Source organism: Phragmites australis, chromosome 2, assembly GCF_958298935.1.
Source record: "Phragmites australis chromosome 2, lpPhrAust1.1, whole genome shotgun sequence".
Taxonomy (NCBI): Eukaryota; Viridiplantae; Streptophyta; class Magnoliopsida; order Poales; family Poaceae; genus Phragmites; species Phragmites australis.
The window spans coordinates 24,707,645-24,729,941 of NC_084922.1; the positions used below are offsets into that span (position 1 = coordinate 24,707,645).

General features: G+C 40.4%; 1 protein-coding gene and 1 pseudogene across 1 annotated transcript; both read left to right on the plus strand.

The window, feature by feature from the left end:
• LOC133904570 (uncharacterized) lies at window positions 1-7,161 on the plus strand. The gene is made up of 4 exons (XM_062346057.1): window positions 1-465; window positions 5,026-5,131; window positions 5,751-5,894; window positions 6,613-7,161. Exons 1-4 carry the CDS (start codon window positions 188-190, stop codon window positions 6,880-6,882), a joined length of 798 nt encoding a protein of 265 aa, XP_062202041.1. The 5' UTR covers window positions 1-187; the 3' UTR covers window positions 6,883-7,161.
• Window positions 7,162-14,888: 7,727 nt separating this feature from the next.
• On the plus strand, window positions 14,889-18,778 carry LOC133909951 (pentatricopeptide repeat-containing protein At1g10910, chloroplastic-like; annotated as a pseudogene).
• The last annotated feature ends 3,519 nt before the right edge of the window (window positions 18,779-22,297 follow it).

A 22,297-nucleotide genomic window follows, 5' to 3' on the forward strand; every position in this document is an offset into this window, starting at 1 on the left:
TCGCTCTTTTTTTCTTCTTTTGAGCAATGCTTATCGCTCTTCCGGTCTTCTTTTTCGTTCTACGGTGGACGTGGGCTTGGGCCCTAAATCGGCCTCACTCAGAGGCGGCTGAGGGAGTAGGTTCCTCGCGTTCAGGACAGAGGGAGGCGAGAGCGCGAGACTCCACCGCGTCCAGTGGCGCGGCGGCATGGAGGGAGGCGAGTGCGCCCTGGACGCCGCCGCGATAGACGAGGACACCCTAAACTACGACGGCGATGACGTCGAGATGGCCGACGCGGACTCGGACGCGGAGGAAATCCCCGCCGCTGAGGTCTCCGCCGCCACCGGAGGAGGCGGCGGCGGGCAGGCGGAGAAGGGGGGACCGGAAGGCAAGAGTAAGAAGAAGAAGAAGAAGCGGAATAAGGGCAGGAAGAGGAACAAGGGGAGGCAGGATGGACCGCCCACCAACATCGCCGACATTAATCGGTAAAACCCTCTCACCACTCGCCTAGGGTTTATGTTTTGTGCGAGATAGAAATTAAAGTGTTTGAGTGGATAGATACTACTTTGTATGCGTTTGTTTGTTCGCTTTTTCGCAATAGGGGTTAGCATACCTGAATCGCCTAGTGACGGGATCAGAGTATGCCCAACACAGCGAATGAATTGGGAATCTAGCAATGAACTGTTAATACATTTTATGTGAACTTGACGTATGGAGAATACTTCCAACTCGCTCAAGGGTAATACAACAGCATTGTTCTTCTGAACAACGGCTGTACATGCAGTGAGAATTATGTTTTTCAATTTCTGTTTAATTCAAACCAAATGAATTCGATGTAACACTAGCTTTGTTGGAATGGTTACTGTGATGGAAATAACTTTGTTGCCTCATATCGGAAGAGGCTTACATAGATTTTAGCTTCCAAACTGTCTTATTGGGGGTAATACTGCTAATGGGCTGAAATCCAGACCAGACCCACACCAAACTGTTCTACTGAAGCACATCAGCTTCAGCCCAAACCAATCCAACCCAATCTCTTCTAAAGGGTTTCAAACCGTTTTGGAACCGTGGTTTGCAGCCCATTCCACACCAAATCAACGACACTTCACAGAATCACAGTTCGTGAGTCTGGCAATGGCCAGTTAGCACTCCAGCCTCTAGGACAGTGTCACAAATTATTAAATGTCACGTGTAATGAACAAAAATAGTAACAAAAATCTAGAAAATTCACACAAATATGTAAAAGGTCAAAGAATTAAATAAAAATATGAATGAAAGTAAAACAAATTAAGTTGCTAAGTCAATTTTCCTAGTCACATGATTCAGTAGTACCGGTAGAATTTGCTCATTCAACGTCTTAGTCCTCACATCAAAATACAGTAAAACAAAATCATTGATGATGGTTGTTTTAGTTGGCCTGTCTGTTCTTTATAGCGAACATGCCAATCTGGAGGCTGCGAAAGTTGTCACTGACCAATACAGAAAGCAACTCAAAGTTAAACTACACCATCCCAAATTTCACATTTTTAGGGAGAAAAATTAGAAGGAAAAAGTATTCATTCCAACACTTCTAATCATCAAACCACAAACAGAATAGCCATTACAGAAAATGAAAAGAGACTGAAGTATATAAATGCAGCCTGAACTAAGTGCAAGAGAGTATTAAGTACCTGAACTGAGTGTGAGTGAGCTAAAATAAATATCATGTACCTGCAAGCGATAATACGATTAATTCTTGAGAAATAGAAATACATCTATAACATTTATGAAAATAACAACTGTTTATACCTTCACACTCTACACCTTTGATCGTGAATAGCCAGTCTTTCCCGCAAATAAAACCTTCTAGCATCTTGGGTGTAAGTGAACTCCTTGCATCTCCAAGTATCCTACCTCCACAGTTGAAAGTAGATTCTAAAGACACAATACTAAGGGGAATTGAGAGGAAGTCCCGGGCCATAGTTGATGACATGGAACTTTTTTGCATCTCTCTTCCACCACGCCAAAACATCAAAGTTCTCAGTGTCCAGAGTATCTTCTTCCAAGTATGTATCAATTTCAGACTTTGTTGTATGTGTAACCCTCCACCGTGACGTGTATTGAGCAAACTCTTCTTCCAGCTTTCTTTTCCCAACAATTGGTGAACCGACACTACTATTGTCTTCACTAGAACGTGATGCTCGGTATGCACCGCTTGTCCTTCCAAGTCGCTCATATTCTGTGAAGTATTTTTTCATCCATTGCAGTGTAGAGTCCACATGTGCATCAATTTGATCCACATTAGACACCTTCGGGTAAAAGAACTCCAAATAGTCTCCTTTCCTTCTTGGATCCAATACAGTGGCAGCGACAATTGCAAGATTAAACTCAATGTCTTTGTTCTTTCTGCGAGGAATATAATTATCAGGACCCCAATACTTCTCATCAGGATCCTAATACTTATAAAATTTCATGTGCATAGCGGTGGCCAATTCTTTTAGCACATCACTAGTATGCCAATCCGGATTATTCAAAGCGTGACAGATACAAAGCAACACGTGCAAGAACAAATGTGAAGTTGGCTTCCCGTGAGCTGACATGACATTTGTAAGCTCTTCAAAAGCTTTAAGAAATGCACAAATTGTTTCAGCCTTTGCCCACTCTTGTTCACTTGGGGAAACTTCAACATATTGATTAGCATAACTATTGATGGCTCATTTATATGCCAATGCTTGTATAAGCATTTTAAAGGTAGAATTCCATCAGTTTAGTATATCAAGAGAAATACCAGACTTCGAAGGCAGACCCATCCCATTTGCAACTGAATTGAAAACTTGAATTTTTGATGGAGAAGAGTATATGTGCTTCAATAGCTCATGTATCTTATTTATTGCTGCATGGATTATTTTCATCCCATTTTGAACCAATATATTGAGAATGTGGGCACAACATCTAACATGCAAATGTTGACCTTCAAGCAACAGTTCATGTTTATGATATTTTATCAACTCCTCACATGCAAAAGTATTATTGCTTGCATTATCTAAGGTCACAATAAACAGTTTTCCCTTTATGCCCCCAATCTGTTAGGGAGCTCACACTTGCTTCTTCAATGGCAAAGCCTGTGTGAGGATGCTTTACATCTTTAACACTTACGATTTTCTTCTTCATGTTGAATTCTGCATCTATATAATGCGCTGTTACAGCCATGTATCCTAAGTTTTGTGACAATGTCCACATGTCACACGTTAGGCAGACATGAAAATCCAAATTATGTGGTTGAGCTAGAAGATGTTTCTTCATTTCTTCATACTTCTTTAAGAAGTCATTGCGGATCGTCGGACGCCCCTTGACTTTGAAAGTCGGTTGCATTGAATCTATACATGGCTGCAAGTAAGGGTCTTCAAACTTTAGAAACAGGATCTCGCATGGATGCAAAATTTAATCATCCGGTTCCGACAAATTTGGGGGTCAAATACAAACAAACCTTCTGAAGGTTGTTTATTCATGGTCAATATAAGCCTCTTTCTGATAGTGTCCTCAACTGTTGGGCAAGTCTCGGCGATATGACCTCTAAGGCTCCTAGTGCCAGATTTAGTGTGTAATTTTAGTTGATAGTACTTGCACACTGCCTTTAGATCACCATCCACATCTACCAAATTCTGTGCAAAGTGTTCCCAGACCTTTGACCTTCTTCCACGTGGTACTTGAGATGTATGATCATCCATGGAATCATCAGTTCCTGAACCCTCTGATGCTGGCATGTTTACGAACCTATTAATCACCCAACATTAGCAGACTGACAATTAAAGATGATATGAATATCTATGGATAGGTCCTAATCCTTATATATAGATAGGCAAAGATAGGTCCTAATCCAATTCGAGGATATGTGACTTTGGATGGTTTCTATGCTCTTGTACAATCCTAGAGAAAAATTCAGATTAGTTCAGCAGCCTGTCATCAACAATAAATTTTCCTGCAGTGCAGAACAATAACTAACCCACGACAGAGCCCCTGAACCTTCTGCATCTTCTTTCTCTGTTTCTCATAGTCTCATGGATTTGGAACTTGACTTGCCTAGTTCTAGGCCAGAAAGCAGGCAAGCCAAACATGTAAGTGAAGAGGAAACAAAGAAAAAAACAGACTTGTGCATCTGTTTGCATCATAGAATTTTTGTACCAATTGCTTTTTGGAGACTGAAACATGTATAATTGGTATTTGGTAGTCTGCATGATACTGGCCTACTTGCCATAAGCCACACATTTATCACTTGTTGTTTCAGATGACTTCCTATTGTCCTGAACATCGCTTGGGAACAGGAACATCTCATGCAACTATTTGCATAAAGGCATGGGTGGAAAAATAAGAACACGGCCACACAGCCGACATCAAAAGAGAAAAAAAAATCCAAGTATGCCACGGGTGGGAAGGAGCCTCTTACCGGTTCTTGACGAGCTCATTGGTGGCTTGCTCCTCCCTGGCACGTAGCTGCTCGACCCACACGAGCTGGCTGTGGTGCGTGTCGTAGAGGAGATAGGTTGCGTAGCCCACGCCGGTTACGGCCAAGATCTTCCACGTATGACGACGAACCCCAAGGCAGCCACCAGCCAGGGAGGAGGGCGCGGCGGCGCAATGGGAGTTGAGGGTCTCAACGATGGAATCGGTCACTCTCGGCTGGGTCCAGACCATGGTCTCAACCCACAGTTTGGAACCGACCTCAACCCGAAAAGTTAACGCCAATCCAATCCAAACCAGCCCACTAGTCATCTCAGCTCATTCCCCTCCAAACCAAATCATCTCAACTCAAAAACCAACCTGCTAAAACCGGTTTCAGCCCAAACCTTGCAGGGCAAATTGGGGGCTGTTTTGTTTGCCCAACCAGTTGAAGCACATCTGTGGTAGGTACCTGAGCTATTTGAGTTGAGATAGGTTTTACATCATGTATCAGTCTTCATCATATGGCTTCTCCCAAGGTTGATTCTGGCCGTGGAAAAAATGTTTCACTTCTGCGTCCGATCTATATTAGCTTGTCTAGATGTATAATGCAGTTATCCTTCTTGCAGATTTGTTCTTAGCACTTGCAAGCGCTTGAAGGAGAAAAAATCGTACCTTGTCTGGAATGCTGTTGGATGCCTTGGGGTTTCTGCTGTCAGTGATCTTGTTACAGAAGTAAGATATTCTTACGTTGAATAGTACTAGTGAAAGTTCATATGATCGGTGGAGAGTTTTATTGAAAGAATGTTTTAACTTGAATGGATTTGTTTTTTTCCTAACGCACCATAGTTAACATATATGTTTTAGTGTTAACTATTGTCTTGGACCTCTTTACTTCCTCTGGCACTATAATTGTAGACCAGTATATACCTAGTAAATCGCCTTACCGTTCATCGGAGGTCTGTTGCCCACTTCTCTTACAAGTATCACTGCTTTGATTCTTTTGCAGTTCCATGGATTAGTTTGTTTTGTGTACTTGAGATGTTTGAAGTAATTGCAGAACAATCTCAGAATAATATTGCCACCTACATACTTGATTTGGTGACAAATCAATTTCAGTTAAGTACTTAAGTTTCTATTTTTTTGTAGCTATGTACATGTTGTATACTTCCTAGTATTGATATACGCAAGGACACAGTATGCTAGTCACTAGATCATCTACAATTGAAACTATAGGTGGATGTTAATGTAGTTGTGTTGAATCAGGTGTTTGTTTTAGTAAGCTAGACTAGATAGTTTGCAATATTCTAATGGTTAGTATTCTGTAGTTGCCACTAACTATATCTGATTCCAGGTTGAGGCTATTCAGAAGTGTGGTGGGCAGACAATTGCTGATGGAAGTCGTTTCCGCACTGGCGGTGGAATTCTCTGGAACATCTTGAAGTCACGGGAGCCAAAGGCATACAAGGAAATCATGGCAAAGGGAAAGGAACTTGAGGTATCACTTTTACAGTGTTATGAGGGTGCTGATGTTTGTAAAACTATTTTGTCAGTCTTCACAGAAAGATGTTTACTGCTTTAGCAATTATGTTCAAGAGAAAAATTGTAGCAATGCGATCTTATCTAAATCAATCATTTGAGCATGAGTAGTTTTCAGTTATTTCACTACTCCCTACTTCTCTAAAAGAATTTATCAAATCACTGTGCAGGCCACATCATTACCACAGAAACTGAGGGGGGGGGATGGGGTTATGCTTTTTAGGGGGAAATCTGCATATGCTTCCTTTCCTTCCATCTCTTTTTTGTTTAAGGAAAAAATGAAACCTAGATGAGCTGAGCCTCCTCACCCTCACTAGTCACTACCTATGTGAACTAGAATTCAGGTCGTGATCAGATGGCTTCTTGAATTGGAAGAGCATTGGTGACACTTAAGCGAGTTTGATTATGTTTTCGATAAATTGCTGGAATTAGAAGTAGGAAATTGATTGGAAATTGGTGACTGTAATAATAATTGTATTTCATTGATGAACGACTTATGAGATATTTTCCCTGTGTTATATCAAAAAAAAAAATTTGAGATTAAAATCATTGTAATTCAGGTACTAGTGACAGCTGTTAATACGTTACAAGTTTACTTATTTTCTTCATTTACTGATCTTTGTTGCCACTACCACTGTTGTGTTATATTAACTAATTTACCTACTTCCTCCTTCCAGAAGCAGTTTAGCTGTAAGAAAGTCGGACCACAGATAAGCAGAAATGAAGATGCAAGTTCACAGGGCAGTGCATTAATTGATGATGAAATCGAAGCGCACATACAGAAGGAAGTATTGGATGATCCTGAGCAGTTAGTCGATGTGGAGAAGGCACCTCCATCAGATAATAAAGCTGAGCGTAAACCTCTGGCGGACAGGATTCGTATGCCCGTGGCTTACGATGATCTATTTGAAGAGGGAGAGATACACGAAGGAGAACCACAAAAGTGAGGCATTTCAAAGGTTTTGCCATGACATGAGCTGTGAACTCTAGATGTGCTCAGAAAACAACAGCAGAGAATGGAAAGAGGATATGTGTTGACCATCACTGCACTGAAGCATTTTTTTTCTCCTAAACATCAACCCGCTTGCTCTTGCTGTGATGCGTGTGACGGCTGAGTTTTTTGTTACGCGAAGTAAAACCAATGTTGGGCCTGAATTGAGTGTTCAACGAAAATCATGGTTATACAATTATTGATGTATAATATAGTTATCTTGTTTCTTTGTTCACCATCGTTACCACAGCATACCGAGGAAGACAGAATGGTCTGGCTTTGCCATTAGCACTGTTGGGCTACTGGCTCTGGCCTTCTGCTTGGGTAAAATGGAGCGATGCTAACCCGAAATTTTTGCATGTAACATTCCAGGTTTTTAGTTATTAATTACTAACACTGATCGGGATGTTCACTATCACACCCAGTTTTAATGGATAAAATTAGATATAATTTATGTATGTAGAATATTTAACAAACATAACGATATTACATGTGAAGTAACAAAAATAATATTTTAAATCTAATAAATATTAAACTCTTACATCAATCAATATATATTATCTTATAGGAAGATATCTATAGTGGAATAGAAACAATTGCGTCTAACAATATCACAGACAACCGATTAAGAGACGTGTTTAGAACGTCAGAACTTTGTCTTGATAGTCTTCAATATGTTCACTCACTGAGCAGTATTATACATGTTGTATGATATACGAAAAATAGCAAGTGTGAGCACATAACGTGCCCAGCAAACGTATAGAAAAATAATGATATGCAGGCTTATAACAATGACATGCTAACACATAGGCTTATTTGCATAAATACGATCAATAAAATACGGTTATGTAAAAGCATTAAATTAAGTAAAAATTAACCTAACTTCCCACCAACATCACCACTAAGATTAACATCTTGATCAGCACCTTCACTAGATGTACCATCCAACACTACAAACCATAGCCAAAACCATTTCATCACCATAACCAAAACCATTCCACCATCAACTAATTATGTGAGGATCCAAGTCTCTCGTGACCGTGAGCACAGTTGATATATCAGATTTTACATTCTACAGAGGTTGTCCAGCTTTCCCCATAAAATATGATTTCATCACCTATAAGCAAAGTGACTAAATCCTCCATTATGCATGCATTAGCTAGACGCTTACACACTTCCAAAGGTGTGCGGTCAGGAGATCACTGCAAGGCTGTTACAAAGTTTCCTCCAGATTATGCATTGTCGCTGATGTTTTACCGCCTCAAAGTGGTGTCACACCACCAAGAAACCCCCTCTTGCGTCTTTCAGCTCCAGAAAGTTTTGGCTTCCCTTCCACTATGCATCCCTTATCTCTAACCAAATAGTTTTGGCTTAAAAGCCTTCCCTACACAGCCACTCTTACGGTTTGGACATAAACTGGAATCCACTAATTAATAAGTCAGCCCCCCCTCCCCCCATAAGAGCTTATGGTTGGAACGGTATTTATTGGGTTATCGTTCCATGAACCGATCCTTACTTAGGTTACTTGAGCAAATACTAAACCAACAACATTTCTTGCTCAAGGCCTAAGATTCCATGTTGCTATGCCATTATTCAATTAACCATTATTTGCATAAGTTCATTAATCAAGTATAAGACACTTTCCAACATTCTCGATAGCATGGCTAAGTAAAGAACGATAAGAGAATATCTAAGTAAATCCTAACATATGTGACTTTACATCAAATTGACACTGCATGCAAATTTTATAAAACAAAATATTTTAAAACATAGGAGCAATATGATCAAGAAGTACACTTGCATTTTACCTAATATTGCTCAGTGTTGTTGAAACCTTAGTCTTAAAGTTCCTCGAATAGATCTGAAGCGTTATCGACTAATCACGTATTCTGTCAACAAAAGCAACATTGAATAAACACCAAATAAACTCCAAATTGCAAAAACAACAGGAACGAAATGATGGACTGGGATCTTGGTTGAGCTAGACAAGAAGAACGGAATTGGTTGGACTTCTTTTGAAGAAAGATAAAACGATAGGAACTAGAGTTTTACTTGAAATGACAAAAAAAGACTTCACATGAAATGATAGAAAAGATTGTTTGAAGTATTAACATATGTGACCTACAAATTTATATATTATTTTAATATCGTAAAATCATGTTTGTGGTACAATGACATGTAGCTTTGGCCAAGACATATATGTCATTGAGACACCAATAAATTTACTAATCAAAATAATATCTTCATGTTGTAGGATGTAGATGTTAATAAGGGATAACTACTTTACAGATGTGAGAATTGATACCTGAAACTAGTATGGTTGGATAGATCATGATTTAAAAAGAATTTAGATGCAAGAATCACTTAAATCGGAATTATGATGAAGCAGGACATGCTTTCAAAAGACGGATTAGGTTGAAAAGGAAAGACTGGTTTACTGGAGTTATTTTCTTATGATAAAAGGCTTTATCGTGCAATTATTATGTTAGGCTTGATTTCATCATTGCACATGGTTCAAGAAGTATATGGCTAATTATACTTCACTGACTAAACTAAGGAGGATGATATGGTGCTGATTTGGCATGCTATGCAAGCACCATCTTGGATTAAAGAAGGGGTGCGCTGAGGTCTAGTATCGAACATCCATGATGAATCGAATGGCAGGAGGTTATGCTTCTGGGTTAAGGATACTGCTGGCACACTACGTAGCGGCGACTCGGGTTTCGTCGGAGACAGCAATTAGGCGTGTGGTCATTGACATCAACATTGGGCTTTGGTGGTATTTTAGCGAAACGAGGGAAGTATAGCGTAGAACATAGAAAGGCTAACTCAAAGGTATGGTCGGTTTTGGAAGGGGTCATCCGAGGTAGTGGAAAAACAACGATGAACGCTCATCGCTTTGATCGTTGTCGCGTTCAGATGCAGCGACGAAGATGCACTCGTTCCCAGAGATTTGCTATGCAATTTGAGAAACCGTCTGAAGAAATACGTTCATATATCCCGGAAACATAATGTTATAGCACGAGTTTGGGCAGATCATCCTATGAGAGGAAGAATGATCAGCGGAGATGAGATGGATGGCAGCTGTGACATGCTACAATTGGCAACCATGTTTCGGTCGTGTCGCTGCACAAACGGTGAAAGGCTCCTAAGGTCACATAGAAGACTTCATGGGACACACAGTGATGCAGATGTCACATCCATACAGCTTATGAATTGACGGGGAACGCAAAAGCAAACTCGATGTGCACACAGAACGCATCTAGAAACCGAACAGCGGGCATATCGACTTTGATCCTGGCGGTTTGGCTGCTCTATTGGACGACCTGGTTGGTGAGGGCATGGGGAACATCATTGGGCATGCTCTGGAGAAAGGGCATGGCGAACGATGCACTAGTTGGCCATGAACGTCGATGCTAATCAGTGACGGTGCGGCTATCCACGACAACGACGATCGTGGCAGTGTAGATTGAGCTTGGGACAGGGCTATGATTTGGCTAGAGACTTAATATGATGATAAAAAAGGGGTATGGAAGGAGAAGGAGGGGGGTCCTCACCTTGCTTTGATGATCGGGGAAGGAGAATTTGCAGAGGCAATGACGTAGCGCATCATGGGCGGCGACACCGACGAACAGCGGTGCACGAGTAGGGAAGCTGTGACAGCTTGGTATTGGAGGCATGGAAAAGGGGTAGGGGAGGACTTTCAGCACCTATTATAGGGCTAGGGACGGCTGGCTGGGGTGGAATCCAAGCCGGACACGACTCGAGTTTGAGTTCGAGTTGGTTAGGGTTTCTTTTTCACAGCACTCTATTCCAAGGATAAGCACTCTATTCCAAGGATAATATCTTCACTGTCCGGACTCTAAATTGGAAGTTTCTAGACTCTAAATTATAGTACTCAAGAATATCTACAACTTGGTATTCATTGGAACTTCTGAAAATGCAATCTTAATTTCCAAAAAAATATGTGAGAAGTAAACTGTTTGAATTAAGACTTATCTGCACAACACTGATTTCGGAGGCCATAACTCCTAGCTCCATTATTCAAAAGGGGACTTCCATAGGTTCAAATCAAAGCTCTCGACGAGGTCTACAACTTTAGTATTGTCAAGATTTGCATTTGAGGCCATCTCGAACTCCAAAACTACGTGGGAAGATGGGACTGTTCTAGACTCCGTAAATATTCACAGATTTCGTGGATCTTTTGTGTTGGGCCTTCTAGAAGACTTGTGTGCTGGCCAGGAGCTTATGCTTGGGTAGGATTGGGTCCAGTGACACTTTAAGCATATCTAGGGTTTTAGAAAAGAAACTTTTGCAGAGAAATTCAAATCGAGTTTGAATAGGATTTTAGAAAAAGAAAAGATTGACTTTAAACAAGGATTTGGATAAGATTTGAATTGAACTAGAGAAGTATCGTACATGATCAAAGATTGAAGAGATGATGAGTTCAAATATTTTGAATTCCAACCATTAATATTCTTAACTTATTCAGTATTGAGTTTTGTAAAAACCTTTTCAAAACCTTTTTCACTAAAAATACCAAAGAGAAAGGAAAAGAAAAAAACTCCAAATGCATTTACCTGACTCCTAGCAAAACTCAGCATGCAATGCACACAAAAAAAACCTATATTAATTGATTGTTTATGAAAATAGGTTTTAAACCTATTCTATTGGTGAAGATACTCAATAATCTTGAAAATTTTTATGAATTTACAAATTCTGAAAACCAGGGTGTTATTTCACGCGGTGTTGTGAACATGTTGAATGTGCCATGATGCTGAAAGTAGCCTATAAATCTATATATTGTATTTTTCACGTTTAACATCGTGAGCTCATTGTAGCTCATTAGGTGGAATCCTAACCTGTCTGGCCTCTATATCTTGCTCATCACATACATGGCATACATGCCATGTCATTCATTCATTGAACAGTACATATACATACATGGTTGCAAATTGCACGTCCTTGATCATATTATAAATCATATGCTTACATTACAGTCCTTGATCACTTACATCTTTACATATATACATACATGAACTAGGAGGAGAGTATAGATTTTTTTTGGAATGTTTGCTTCTCCGTAAAGAGTATTTTGCGGCAGGAGGCTAAGCATGGCAAAAACCTGAGCCAACTATTTCCTAAATTCCCTATACATACTTAATTGAGACTAATAATTAGCTCACAATTAAATATGCATGGCATCTTAGGAAATATTTCAGAAAACCCAAATATCATTCCAAAAATCCCAATTCAAGTCATTTGACTTTTCAAAGTCATGCCACTCTACAAAAAGGCCCATCAAATCTCCAAAAATAGCAAATGGCCATGCCAAGGATCCTCATACAAATATCAATTTATTGCCAAGGACCAAAATACAAATATTTCACATTTCCAATACAAGGAAAATTCGGCCAGAAATTTCTACACCACAAATGGCCTCCACAATTCCCAAAATTACAAGATTGCCACTTCAAAATTACTAAAATGCCCTCAAGTGCCACATAACCGAATAGGGTACGTAAGAAAGCTCAGTGTAATGCAAGGAACATATATACTGAGGGGAAAAAAATATGATAACTAATATTGTAAATTGGTGAGGGCATCACCTTTTCGTGCGAATATTTGAAAGGCAAGCATTGAGCTGTCCACAATACATACATGGCTATGGATGTGCAAAACTACAAATCCTATCCAAACAACATTTGAAATTTGGAATGCAATCTCCATCAAAGGAGCGACGAAATACATGTGAAAATGGGAGCACAAACATTTATACATTTGCTGGCGATACGAAGATACTTAGGAGGCCTCAAAATTATGACAGGATATGAGATGCTAACTTGGGCATTTATGATGCAGATACTTCGATGGCGAGATAGGTTGACAACATGTGTTGCAGGATAGTATCTGAGAGAAATCCTAATGCATCTGAAAGGGCCCTGATGTGGCTGGCGTGGCGCCGCTCGCTATTGCCATATTCATGCTCTGCACTGTTCCATCGAACAGGCTACGAGCGGCCAAGGGTGCCGAAAGAGAAATATCATTTTTTTTTCATCTAGGAGCGCAGCACACGAGAGAACAGGAGAGATTCATGTGGGCATCACGACATTCTTCACCTGTCCAAGGATTCATCTGCTGCTCCTACAGCATCGTTGGGCAGTGGAGACAGAAGCAGATTGGAGAGGAGACAGATGGCAGTGACATGGAGAGGAGGAGGAGGAGGTGGCCCTAGAAGGAGATGGCGGTATCGGCTTATTTCCAAGGGTTGCAAAGTAGGGAGGAGAAGGCACTGGGCGGTGGAGGCTGAGGGAGGGTGACGGCAACACCAGCGCTCCATGGAGTGCGGCGGCGGAGTCAGAGATAGGGTCAAGGAGAACGGTTGGGTAGCCATGTGAGAGGATCGGCGAGGGCAAGAGGCGGGCACCTGTGCGAGGACGCAAGGGTGAATAGGGAGCACGTAGAAGAGCTACAGTCCCTATGTGTCCTCTTCTTCCCAGGCGTGCTTCTCGTCCACATCGGCGAGCATGGCGACCGTGAGTGGTCGTGGAAGCGACAAATTGGCAGAGGATGCCATCGGCGGTAGTGGCGTGGGGAAGTAGGGAAGGGTGGTGTGGCGGTGGAAAACGACATGGAAGTGAGCGGTGAGGGCGACTTCGGTGGATCCATGGATGGCCACTTGGGCCAGAGCTGCGACCGTGCCAGGCGGCGCCGCAAATGTGGGTGAGAGCGGTGGAAGGAAGCGATGTCGGGGGCTCGGACGCTCGACGGAGCTCGAGCTCCACTGTGGTGTGGTTGGTAGCATAGCACAATTGAGTCACCTAGAGAGGGTAACGTTCTTGGAGAGTGGGGAATTGGGGAAGGGGTTTCAATGACAGGCTATCACGAGGGCAAAGATGGAAAGGGGACTTGAGGGACGATACCGACAGCCAGATTGCTCTATGTGTGCCACATACGAATGGGCAGAACATGCTGTAGAGCATGTGAACGGTGCAACAGTGGCTGGGGGCGAAAGATGTAGTAAACTTTTAAGTCTTTTATAGATTCTGGTAATCACACTTAATTACCTAGCACTTGTCTTAGATGAAATGAGAGCTCTCAAACTTGTTAATGGCAAGCTCTCATGTCAAAATCTTGAGAACTTTCATTTCATCTAAGACAAGGCGAGGTAGGAGGTAGGAGGGAGGGGTTGGGAGGGGGTGGCCTTCTGGCAGCCGGCTCTAGCGGCCCCCTGTTGATGCAGGACCTACATGACCTTCTCGACTTTTTGACAAAATAAGGTCATTTTTCTTGTCCTTGTTCAGCGGTCCTTTATAATTAGCTCGGATATGATAAGTCCATAATTTTGTTATCTTCCTTGCTAGTGTGCGACAGTAGACTTTATTTCTTTTCTTTGTCTTTCTCTTTTTGGCAAGTAGAATTCATTTCTTAATAGGCATGGCACATGTATGACACAGTTTGGACAGTTTGTTGCACTGGATGTCAATAAATGTTTGGTGACAAATACTACATGTATGCTATTGTTTTAGTACGCAACCTGGTTTTTAAGCTGGATCATTTCTGTTTCTACTATCTAGTTAATATATCCTGTTTAATTATCGTATAGCTTTCAGTACGTAGTGTATCAGTGGATTATTCTGTCAGTGCATAATTTTGCTTCACGACTCTACTAATAATCCAATTTGTATTTTGGATGCAATTAGTCTATGGATACATGTATGTTCTTTTTTAATACACCAAAGGATATTCTTACATTAAATAGTGGAAGTGTCTCCTGCAAACCCCATCTTGTTGCTATCATGTTTTCTGCTTGCTATATGATCTGTTGAATGGGACTTGATTATCTGGATTCAGTTGGTATGGAGTGCTCCTGAATGTTTGTAGAACAGCCTCTTCACGTTGCAATTAGCACCCGCTTCTTGTCCGAGTGCTATGCCTGTACTCGTGGATTTTACCTTGTATATTTTGGCATTCTCATCGACTATTCAATGAAATGTTGATGCTAATATTTTGCCATTTGCAGGTTATGTTGACCACTTTGTTCAAGGTATATTCTAAAGGGGGTCTCTTTGAGAAGGCTAAGGAGCTACTAAATGAATTGGTAGCCTCGGGTTTTGCACAGGATGAGGTAAAACATGTAGTCTCACACAGAGAAGTACTTCATGCGCAAGCGTGCATGGTCCTTCAAATTGATTGGCTTTACATTTATGCTTTAATGCATATGTTGTAATTCTGTAATCCTTATACTGTGTCCAGATGCCATACTGCATATTGCTTGATGGCCTTGTCAAAGGTGGGAAGATACAGGAAGCAATGATGCTACTTAACACTTTTCTAGTTTCTCATTATAAATATAAAGGATTCGGTTCTCCATTAATATACTTTGTTGACCTATAAGGATTTGATCTCAGTGTCTAGTTCCTACCAATATATTATCTGATGGCTTACTGTGTATATGTTGACTAGCTGCAAATTAGCGCATCAAATTTTATTTTAAGTTTGCTCTAAGAAAATTAAACTGGTTATGTTAATTTCATGCTCTGAATTAGTGTCCTCTAGCTTTTTAGATTTGTATTGTGTTGAGTCTTGTATAACATGATAATTTTCTAGAGCTTTGCCCATGCACTCACATGCAAATGTATTTTGAATGTCTTACTGGTGCTATTATCAACTATTTGTGTCTTTTTGACATTTTCCGAGGTGTTTATCTTCTGGTTTCTGCAGATGGTTATGCATTTAGTATCAGGATTTCAGCATTACAAAGAGGTGGTCATCATCAAGAATCAAAACAACTTGCAAAAGAATTTGAGGCCGAGAATGCAACATATGATCTGGTTATGCTCAATACATCACTGCGTGCTTACTGCAGCACAAATGATATGGATAGTGTAATGAGTATGCTAAAGAAAATGGATGAATTGAACATATCACCTGATAATATTACATTTAATACCTTGATAAGGTACTTTCGTAATGCAAAGGTCTATCACCTAGCGTATAAAACGATTGAAGATATGCATACAAAGGGTCATCAATTAAACGAGGTATTTTGGTTCTTCTACCTTTGATCTGTTTAATTTATCATCACTAAGTTCTATCCTGGATCAAACCACATGGTATTCTGTTTATTCTTGATTGGAATCAGACCTTTATTTTTCTGTCTCTTCCTCTTCCGTTTGCTCGTTTGGTATTCTGTTTTTTGAAATATGACTTATGGCACACTTGCAGAAGAGAGTGAGTGATACTTGCACATCTTCCTGCAACATGTTTTAAATCAGCTTTTGGTTGTAGATATATGTACTTGACCAGAATTTCTATATATCTTTTCCAGGAGCTTTGTTCTCATGTAATGGTACAACTAGGAAAAGCAGGTTTTCCTTCTGAAGCATTTTCTGTATATAATACGTTGAGATATAGAAGAGAACAGTGAGTAAATCTTCACGAGAAGGTTTTAAGCATCTTAGCTCCAGCAGGACTTCTCAAGGATGCATATATAGTTGTTAAGGTAAATACTTATTATGCTTTTTGGCTTTTGGCATTTGCTACTGCAATCTTTTTTTTTATGTCCTCACTTTGAAAATCGAATTAAACAGGACAATGCGGAGCTGATATCTCCTCCCTCTTTGGAGAAGTTTGCTAGATCTTTCATGGCATCAGGCAACATAAATCTAATTAACGCTGTCATGAAAGCCCTAAACCGCTTGGGGTGGCGTATCAACCAGGTGATGGTTCTGTACCTGTAGTGTTCTTTGATTCCTGTTTGGATTTTAAATGCAGATTTCAAAAAGGTGTAATCATACTAGATGGTTTTTCAGAGTTATACCCAAAAAATTGCACGTTTTAACTTAGCTACAAGTTACTGGCAACTCTTGGAAGTTGGAATATACATGACATCAGATACTCTGAAACCTGCAATCACATCTCAGTTGCGCAATTTCCATGGGATTATACTTCCAACAGTGGTGAAGGTTAAAGGAAATAGCTGAGGGGGGCAAACTAAGTGAAACATATGCTAGTTTTAGTGTTTTTGTTAGCATTTGAGCTATGATAACTAGTTGTTTTCTTAGTAAAAGTGTAGAGGAAGGAGGGGCCATGGCCAACCTTGGCCCTAAAGAAGCTCCGCCGCTGTCTTCCGATTCCAATGATTATAGTGATTAGATCTTGCACATTTTCCGCTCATAATTTCTCAGTGCCTGCACAGACATATTTGGAGTCCAAGATTTATTTATCATTTATATGTCTGAGCTCGGAATTCTTGCTTATAATCTGTCTTCTTTTAATGTTTATCAGATTTAGAAAACTGTTTTTGGAGGGGAAAAAATGCTACCACAGTGGTTAGCGAAAACTGGACTATTTGCATTGAATTTTGGGTTTTCTCAACACACTTGTGTTTGGGTGCCTAGTGAAATGGTGTCATTCAGGTCCTGAAATGGTTTTAGCAAGCTCCTGCAACCTGATTGTAACACATATCTTTCTGTGGAAAGGGAGCAGTATCTCCCAGTCTCTACTGCAGAAACTAAAATAATTACAAGAGTCCCTACAGACTCAACCTGCCAGGGCATAGTAATATAAAAAAAACTTAATAGGGCTTAGCGACACCATTTTTACTCTGGCACTAAGACGTTCAAACAACTGCTGGGGATCATAGAAATCAGGGTTTAGTATCTTGGAACCACCATTAGCAAGAAGCTTGGGACTAGTTTTATGCCTGTATAAGTTTTCAGGCCGGGCTAGGGCTTTAATTGCATTGGACCAAGAATGTGTGTTCATGACTCCAGAAGCTTAATTTACAAGATCATTTTGTTATAATCTGCTTACTCCCAGAATTGCTGGTTTTCTCCACCGCAAAATTTTGTTATTCGGGCTTCATATTTGGCTTGGGCCTGGCATTTCAAGACCATGCTTTATTGGGCCTGGCCTGGCTCAACATATAAACAGTTATAGCTAGCATGCTAACTTACTCTTCCTTCTAATGCTGCACACAATCATTGCATTGCAGGATGTCTTTGGGAGAGCAATTCAGAGATACATCCGGAAGCCTGATAAGAAGCAGCTACTGTTATGCCTCTTGGACTGGATGACTGGACAAGGCTATTCCGTGGACTCGTCATCAAGGAACTTGCTGTTGAAGAATCCACAACTTTTTGGCCAAAAACAACTTATAGCAGGAGTCCTGTCTAAGCTGCAGGCAGCGTCAAGGGCCAGTGGCCGAAGCCACAAAAAATGATTTAGGAATGATTCAGTATATCTGAATTGTTCATATCAATCCAAGGACATCATGTGATTAGCCAGGTGTTTGAGGATCAATTTACTTGCTCAGATGGGTCGGTCAGAGTACAAGGTATCAGTTATCACCCTCATGTGCGGATGTGCCCAGGCTGCAACCAACTTCCATTAGAATTTTAGATTATGGTATGCGGTATATGTCTGCACATAGTGAATCAACCTAAGTTCCTTCTCTAATATTTTATGTCTGAATTTCTGTCTATGTCTATTGTGGCCAGGAACTTTTTCAGAGGAACATGTTTCTACCACTAGAGCTACAGCTGGGAGTAAAGATGTTACAGGCAATGCTTGCAGTGATATGTGTGTTGGACTTTGGGTTGTCCGAGAGGCATGCCAGTAAGATCTCATTACATTCTTCACACTATAGGCGATAGAATGATTTGGTTTTATAGTGAATTTTGCATTTTGCATTAAACCTTCTTGAGGCCATGGTACATATATCTGGAAAGTGCGGCACATATTTAAATGTTTTGTCATTTGTACAGAGATTTCCTAAGCGTCTTGTACAGAGATTGGGTTTGGGGCATCAGAATGCCCTCATGATTCATGAAATCCAATATACACTTTATCCTGAACATGGCCTGATTTCTGCTTGTTGCACTGGTCCATTGGATCCCTATGAAAAGCTTGATAAAAGCACACGCAAAATCCAAATAAGAATAATAAGAATAAAAATATAATAAAAGGGCATCAGAAAAATAAAAGGGCATCTACAATTCCAATGAAAGGAACATGCATAACACTTGTCCATACCTTCTGGGGGTTGCCAATTAAAATACTAGTTCCTGCAATATAGCATGTCATGGGATGCTATGGCAGCTAATTATTAAATAGTGAGTACTGGCACAATATTCTTAAAAACTATAAAATTCATAAAGTAAGCAGCGCAAGCTGGCATCCAGCGCTAAACTACTTATTTATTTAGGAGATTAGAGGTTGCTTTGAAAATCTGACTTCGCCTTGTACATACATATAGCAGAATATCAGATGGACATGCAAGGGGAAAATAAATAAGTTTTGCTAATGGGGTTTAATTATCCCTTCTAAAATGAACGAAGATAGAGATGGTACCTATTTCTCAAAAATAAAAGGGGGAAATAATTATCCCTTTTCAGGAAAGCTATGAGGATAACTTGATATTGTGCTTTTAAGCCCCAAAAGCCTAGGTTACTTCCATCTGGATTCTGAGTTTCTGCCAAAGCAGTACCTGCCTAGAAACACAGGATACTAGCTGGGAGTTGATATCACTAGGTCATGCAAAATAAAGTTTGGACCAATTTGTTAGCCTTTTTTAGAGGATGAATTGTTATAACCCTGTTATTGTAGGATTGTCATGTCAAACTACAGCCTCCTAGACCACCTTTTTTTATGGCCCATGTAAATGCAATGATGCTGGGATATTCAAGGTTTATCACTATCGAAAGGTTCAAAGTTCTTCGTCATCTATGGGAGTGCATCACTAAATCAATGCCAGTGTTGAGGTGAACTTGGAGAGAAAAGTTGTGCTTCGATTTGACAAAATTCATTGGCTGATGGTTACATGAGATGCAGTTTTAAGGATGCGTCCATGACACGAACTGATAAACAGCGATGTAAATAAATAGCTAGAAGGTTTAAGCCTGAGGCTGAGTACTTTGTTATTCACGCGTCCCTTTCGTCTTGAGATATTCTGTTCATGCTTAGCTGAATGGTGGGGACTCTATGATTGAACTTACACTAACCATCACCTGCAAGATTTTTTTGATAAAATCGCCCTATCGATTTGAGTCCATATATATTCGTGTACATAAGATTCCTGTGCATACAATTTTGACCAGTTTTGCAGAATCTTGTGTCAATCCCTACCTAGGTTTTAAATTATGCACCAGGAATTTGTCCCTTCTCTCGGTGCAAAGATGATTATATCTGGTAACATGCGGCCCTCATCTTCCTTGCAAGGAGCACCAACAACAAACAAGTTCATTGCATCCAGACATTTCCAGTGCAGAAAATGTCATACTCAGATGTATTCATTGAGTGGGACATTTTGTTGAAGGCAACAAGACTTTCAGGTCCCAAGCATATCATATTGGCTTCCTAACTTCCTATGCTTTAGTCATTATGTTCAAGCTGCACGTATCATCGAGAATGATACACATGAGCTGTATCAGAATTCAAACACACAAAGTAGAAGAGCGAATATTTGCAAACTTTTGCTGCACCTCATTTTTTTGCAATTTTTTTTAAAAAACTCGACAACAACGGGGAGAAGACTTCCTGTGGCTTTGTTTAAGAGAGTGAAGTACCGAATCTTTTAAAGAGTACTCACACGCCCGGTGAGCATCTAGTTAGAGCCCGGGTGAGCGGTCTTTGTATTGGAGGCTCTACTAACCAAACTCTTGCTCTTGTAATTTTGTTGACCTAGACGGTTCAATTTGTGCCATAAGCTCCTGACTATCCAAGGATGGCAAACTAAAAGGACTGAAAAATCAGTTTTAGTCTTGTGATAATAGTTTGGGTGAGCAGTCCTTCTGAATTATGGAGCAGCCTATGCTGCACCTTGACATTTTTCATTTCGTCCAATGATGCATGCCATCTACCTTTCATTCCCTCCTTCACTTAATCCACTAAAGAAAAACTCTGGTAATTCAAATAAGCCAGTTGCAGACTTTGTGGCCCTGATAAGATAAAATAAGCTAAACATCTTTATCAGAGTGTACAAATCACCAAAAGAAATTGGGACACAGAATCAGTAGGTACGCAGGTGAGGATCAGCACAACACAAAAGTGGCCAAGGCGCTCGCTATCAACAAACCAATGGGATGGAGCCATGACAGCTCGTCCACTTCTAAAAAAAAATAAAATCAAACCCTCTTTGCGTTGCCGGTGTTACAATCTTTCTTTCTACTAGCTGTCTTCAACTGCGTCACTGTCAGTTGCCGTCGTTTGCCTATTCACTGGTCAGTGTGCCGTCAAGTGGAGGAATCTCACAAGCAATCCCAACCATGAAGAGGAAATGGTAGCAAGTGAGAATCATATTATTATGTGGCTGACATGTGAGGCCAGCTATAGATACGTTCACAATCGAGGAGAATCTCACTAGGAGTTCATTGCAACGTTCAGTGACACCCTCTCCTGAAAGATAAGCCATCTATTGTTATTATCACACTATAGGGACATGCTTATACAGCGTACAATGACATGCTAGGTGAATGAATCCGACTGAGCTCCCCCAATGCCAAGAAGAAGACGACAGGCACGGAATTAAATCCCATCGCATTATCTTTTACTTGTCGTTTTAGAACAAATGTATAGTAACTTTTTGAAACTGTGATCATGTATATACGTAGAAGCATTTTGACGTCATCTAAAAACTATACTAGAGGATGGGTCGTGAATAATAGGCTATGAACCAGAATAAATATTAAGAATAACATAATTAATTCCGTTTTCCCTCATAGCTAGGTTGTTGAAGAGAAGATTTGACACAGAGATAAGTTGCAGCCGCGCAGATCGTCAAAATACATCGCACGAGCCATGTATTGACATTCCTCGTGCACGACAACAACACCACTTGGAGATACTGCTTGCGAAATATGTACAACAGCTGCCCTTCAGGAACCGTTTTCCCTATATTGATGTCCCACTAATTGGCGGTCAATAACGGACCAGTTAAGTCAAGATAATAGCATTGATTACGCGTTTAAATCAAATAGAAAACGTTGGTGTACGCATGCGCTTGCATGTATACCAAGAGCCCTTTCTCTCCCTCTGTTTATCTGAATAAAGTAGAAGTAGCTCCACTATTTATGTGTACACCACATTACATTAGCAGGGTGGTACTAAACGACCAGTACCTTTTGCTTTGGAGTTCCTAAATGGGCCTCGTACTCATAGTGCACGTTCCAAAAGGTATAAAAAAAAAAGCAAATGGTAGAGCTCCGCTGCCATTTTATTGGCATGAGAACTTCAATACCGTAGTTAAATTATTTTTTTCCAACATTCAATTAGAAATATAAAAGGCCAAAAGCATGATTTAGGTGACGACGTGATGTACAAATGCGCAAGAATTAAAGTTTCAGTGACATTTTGACAAATTGGGTTGA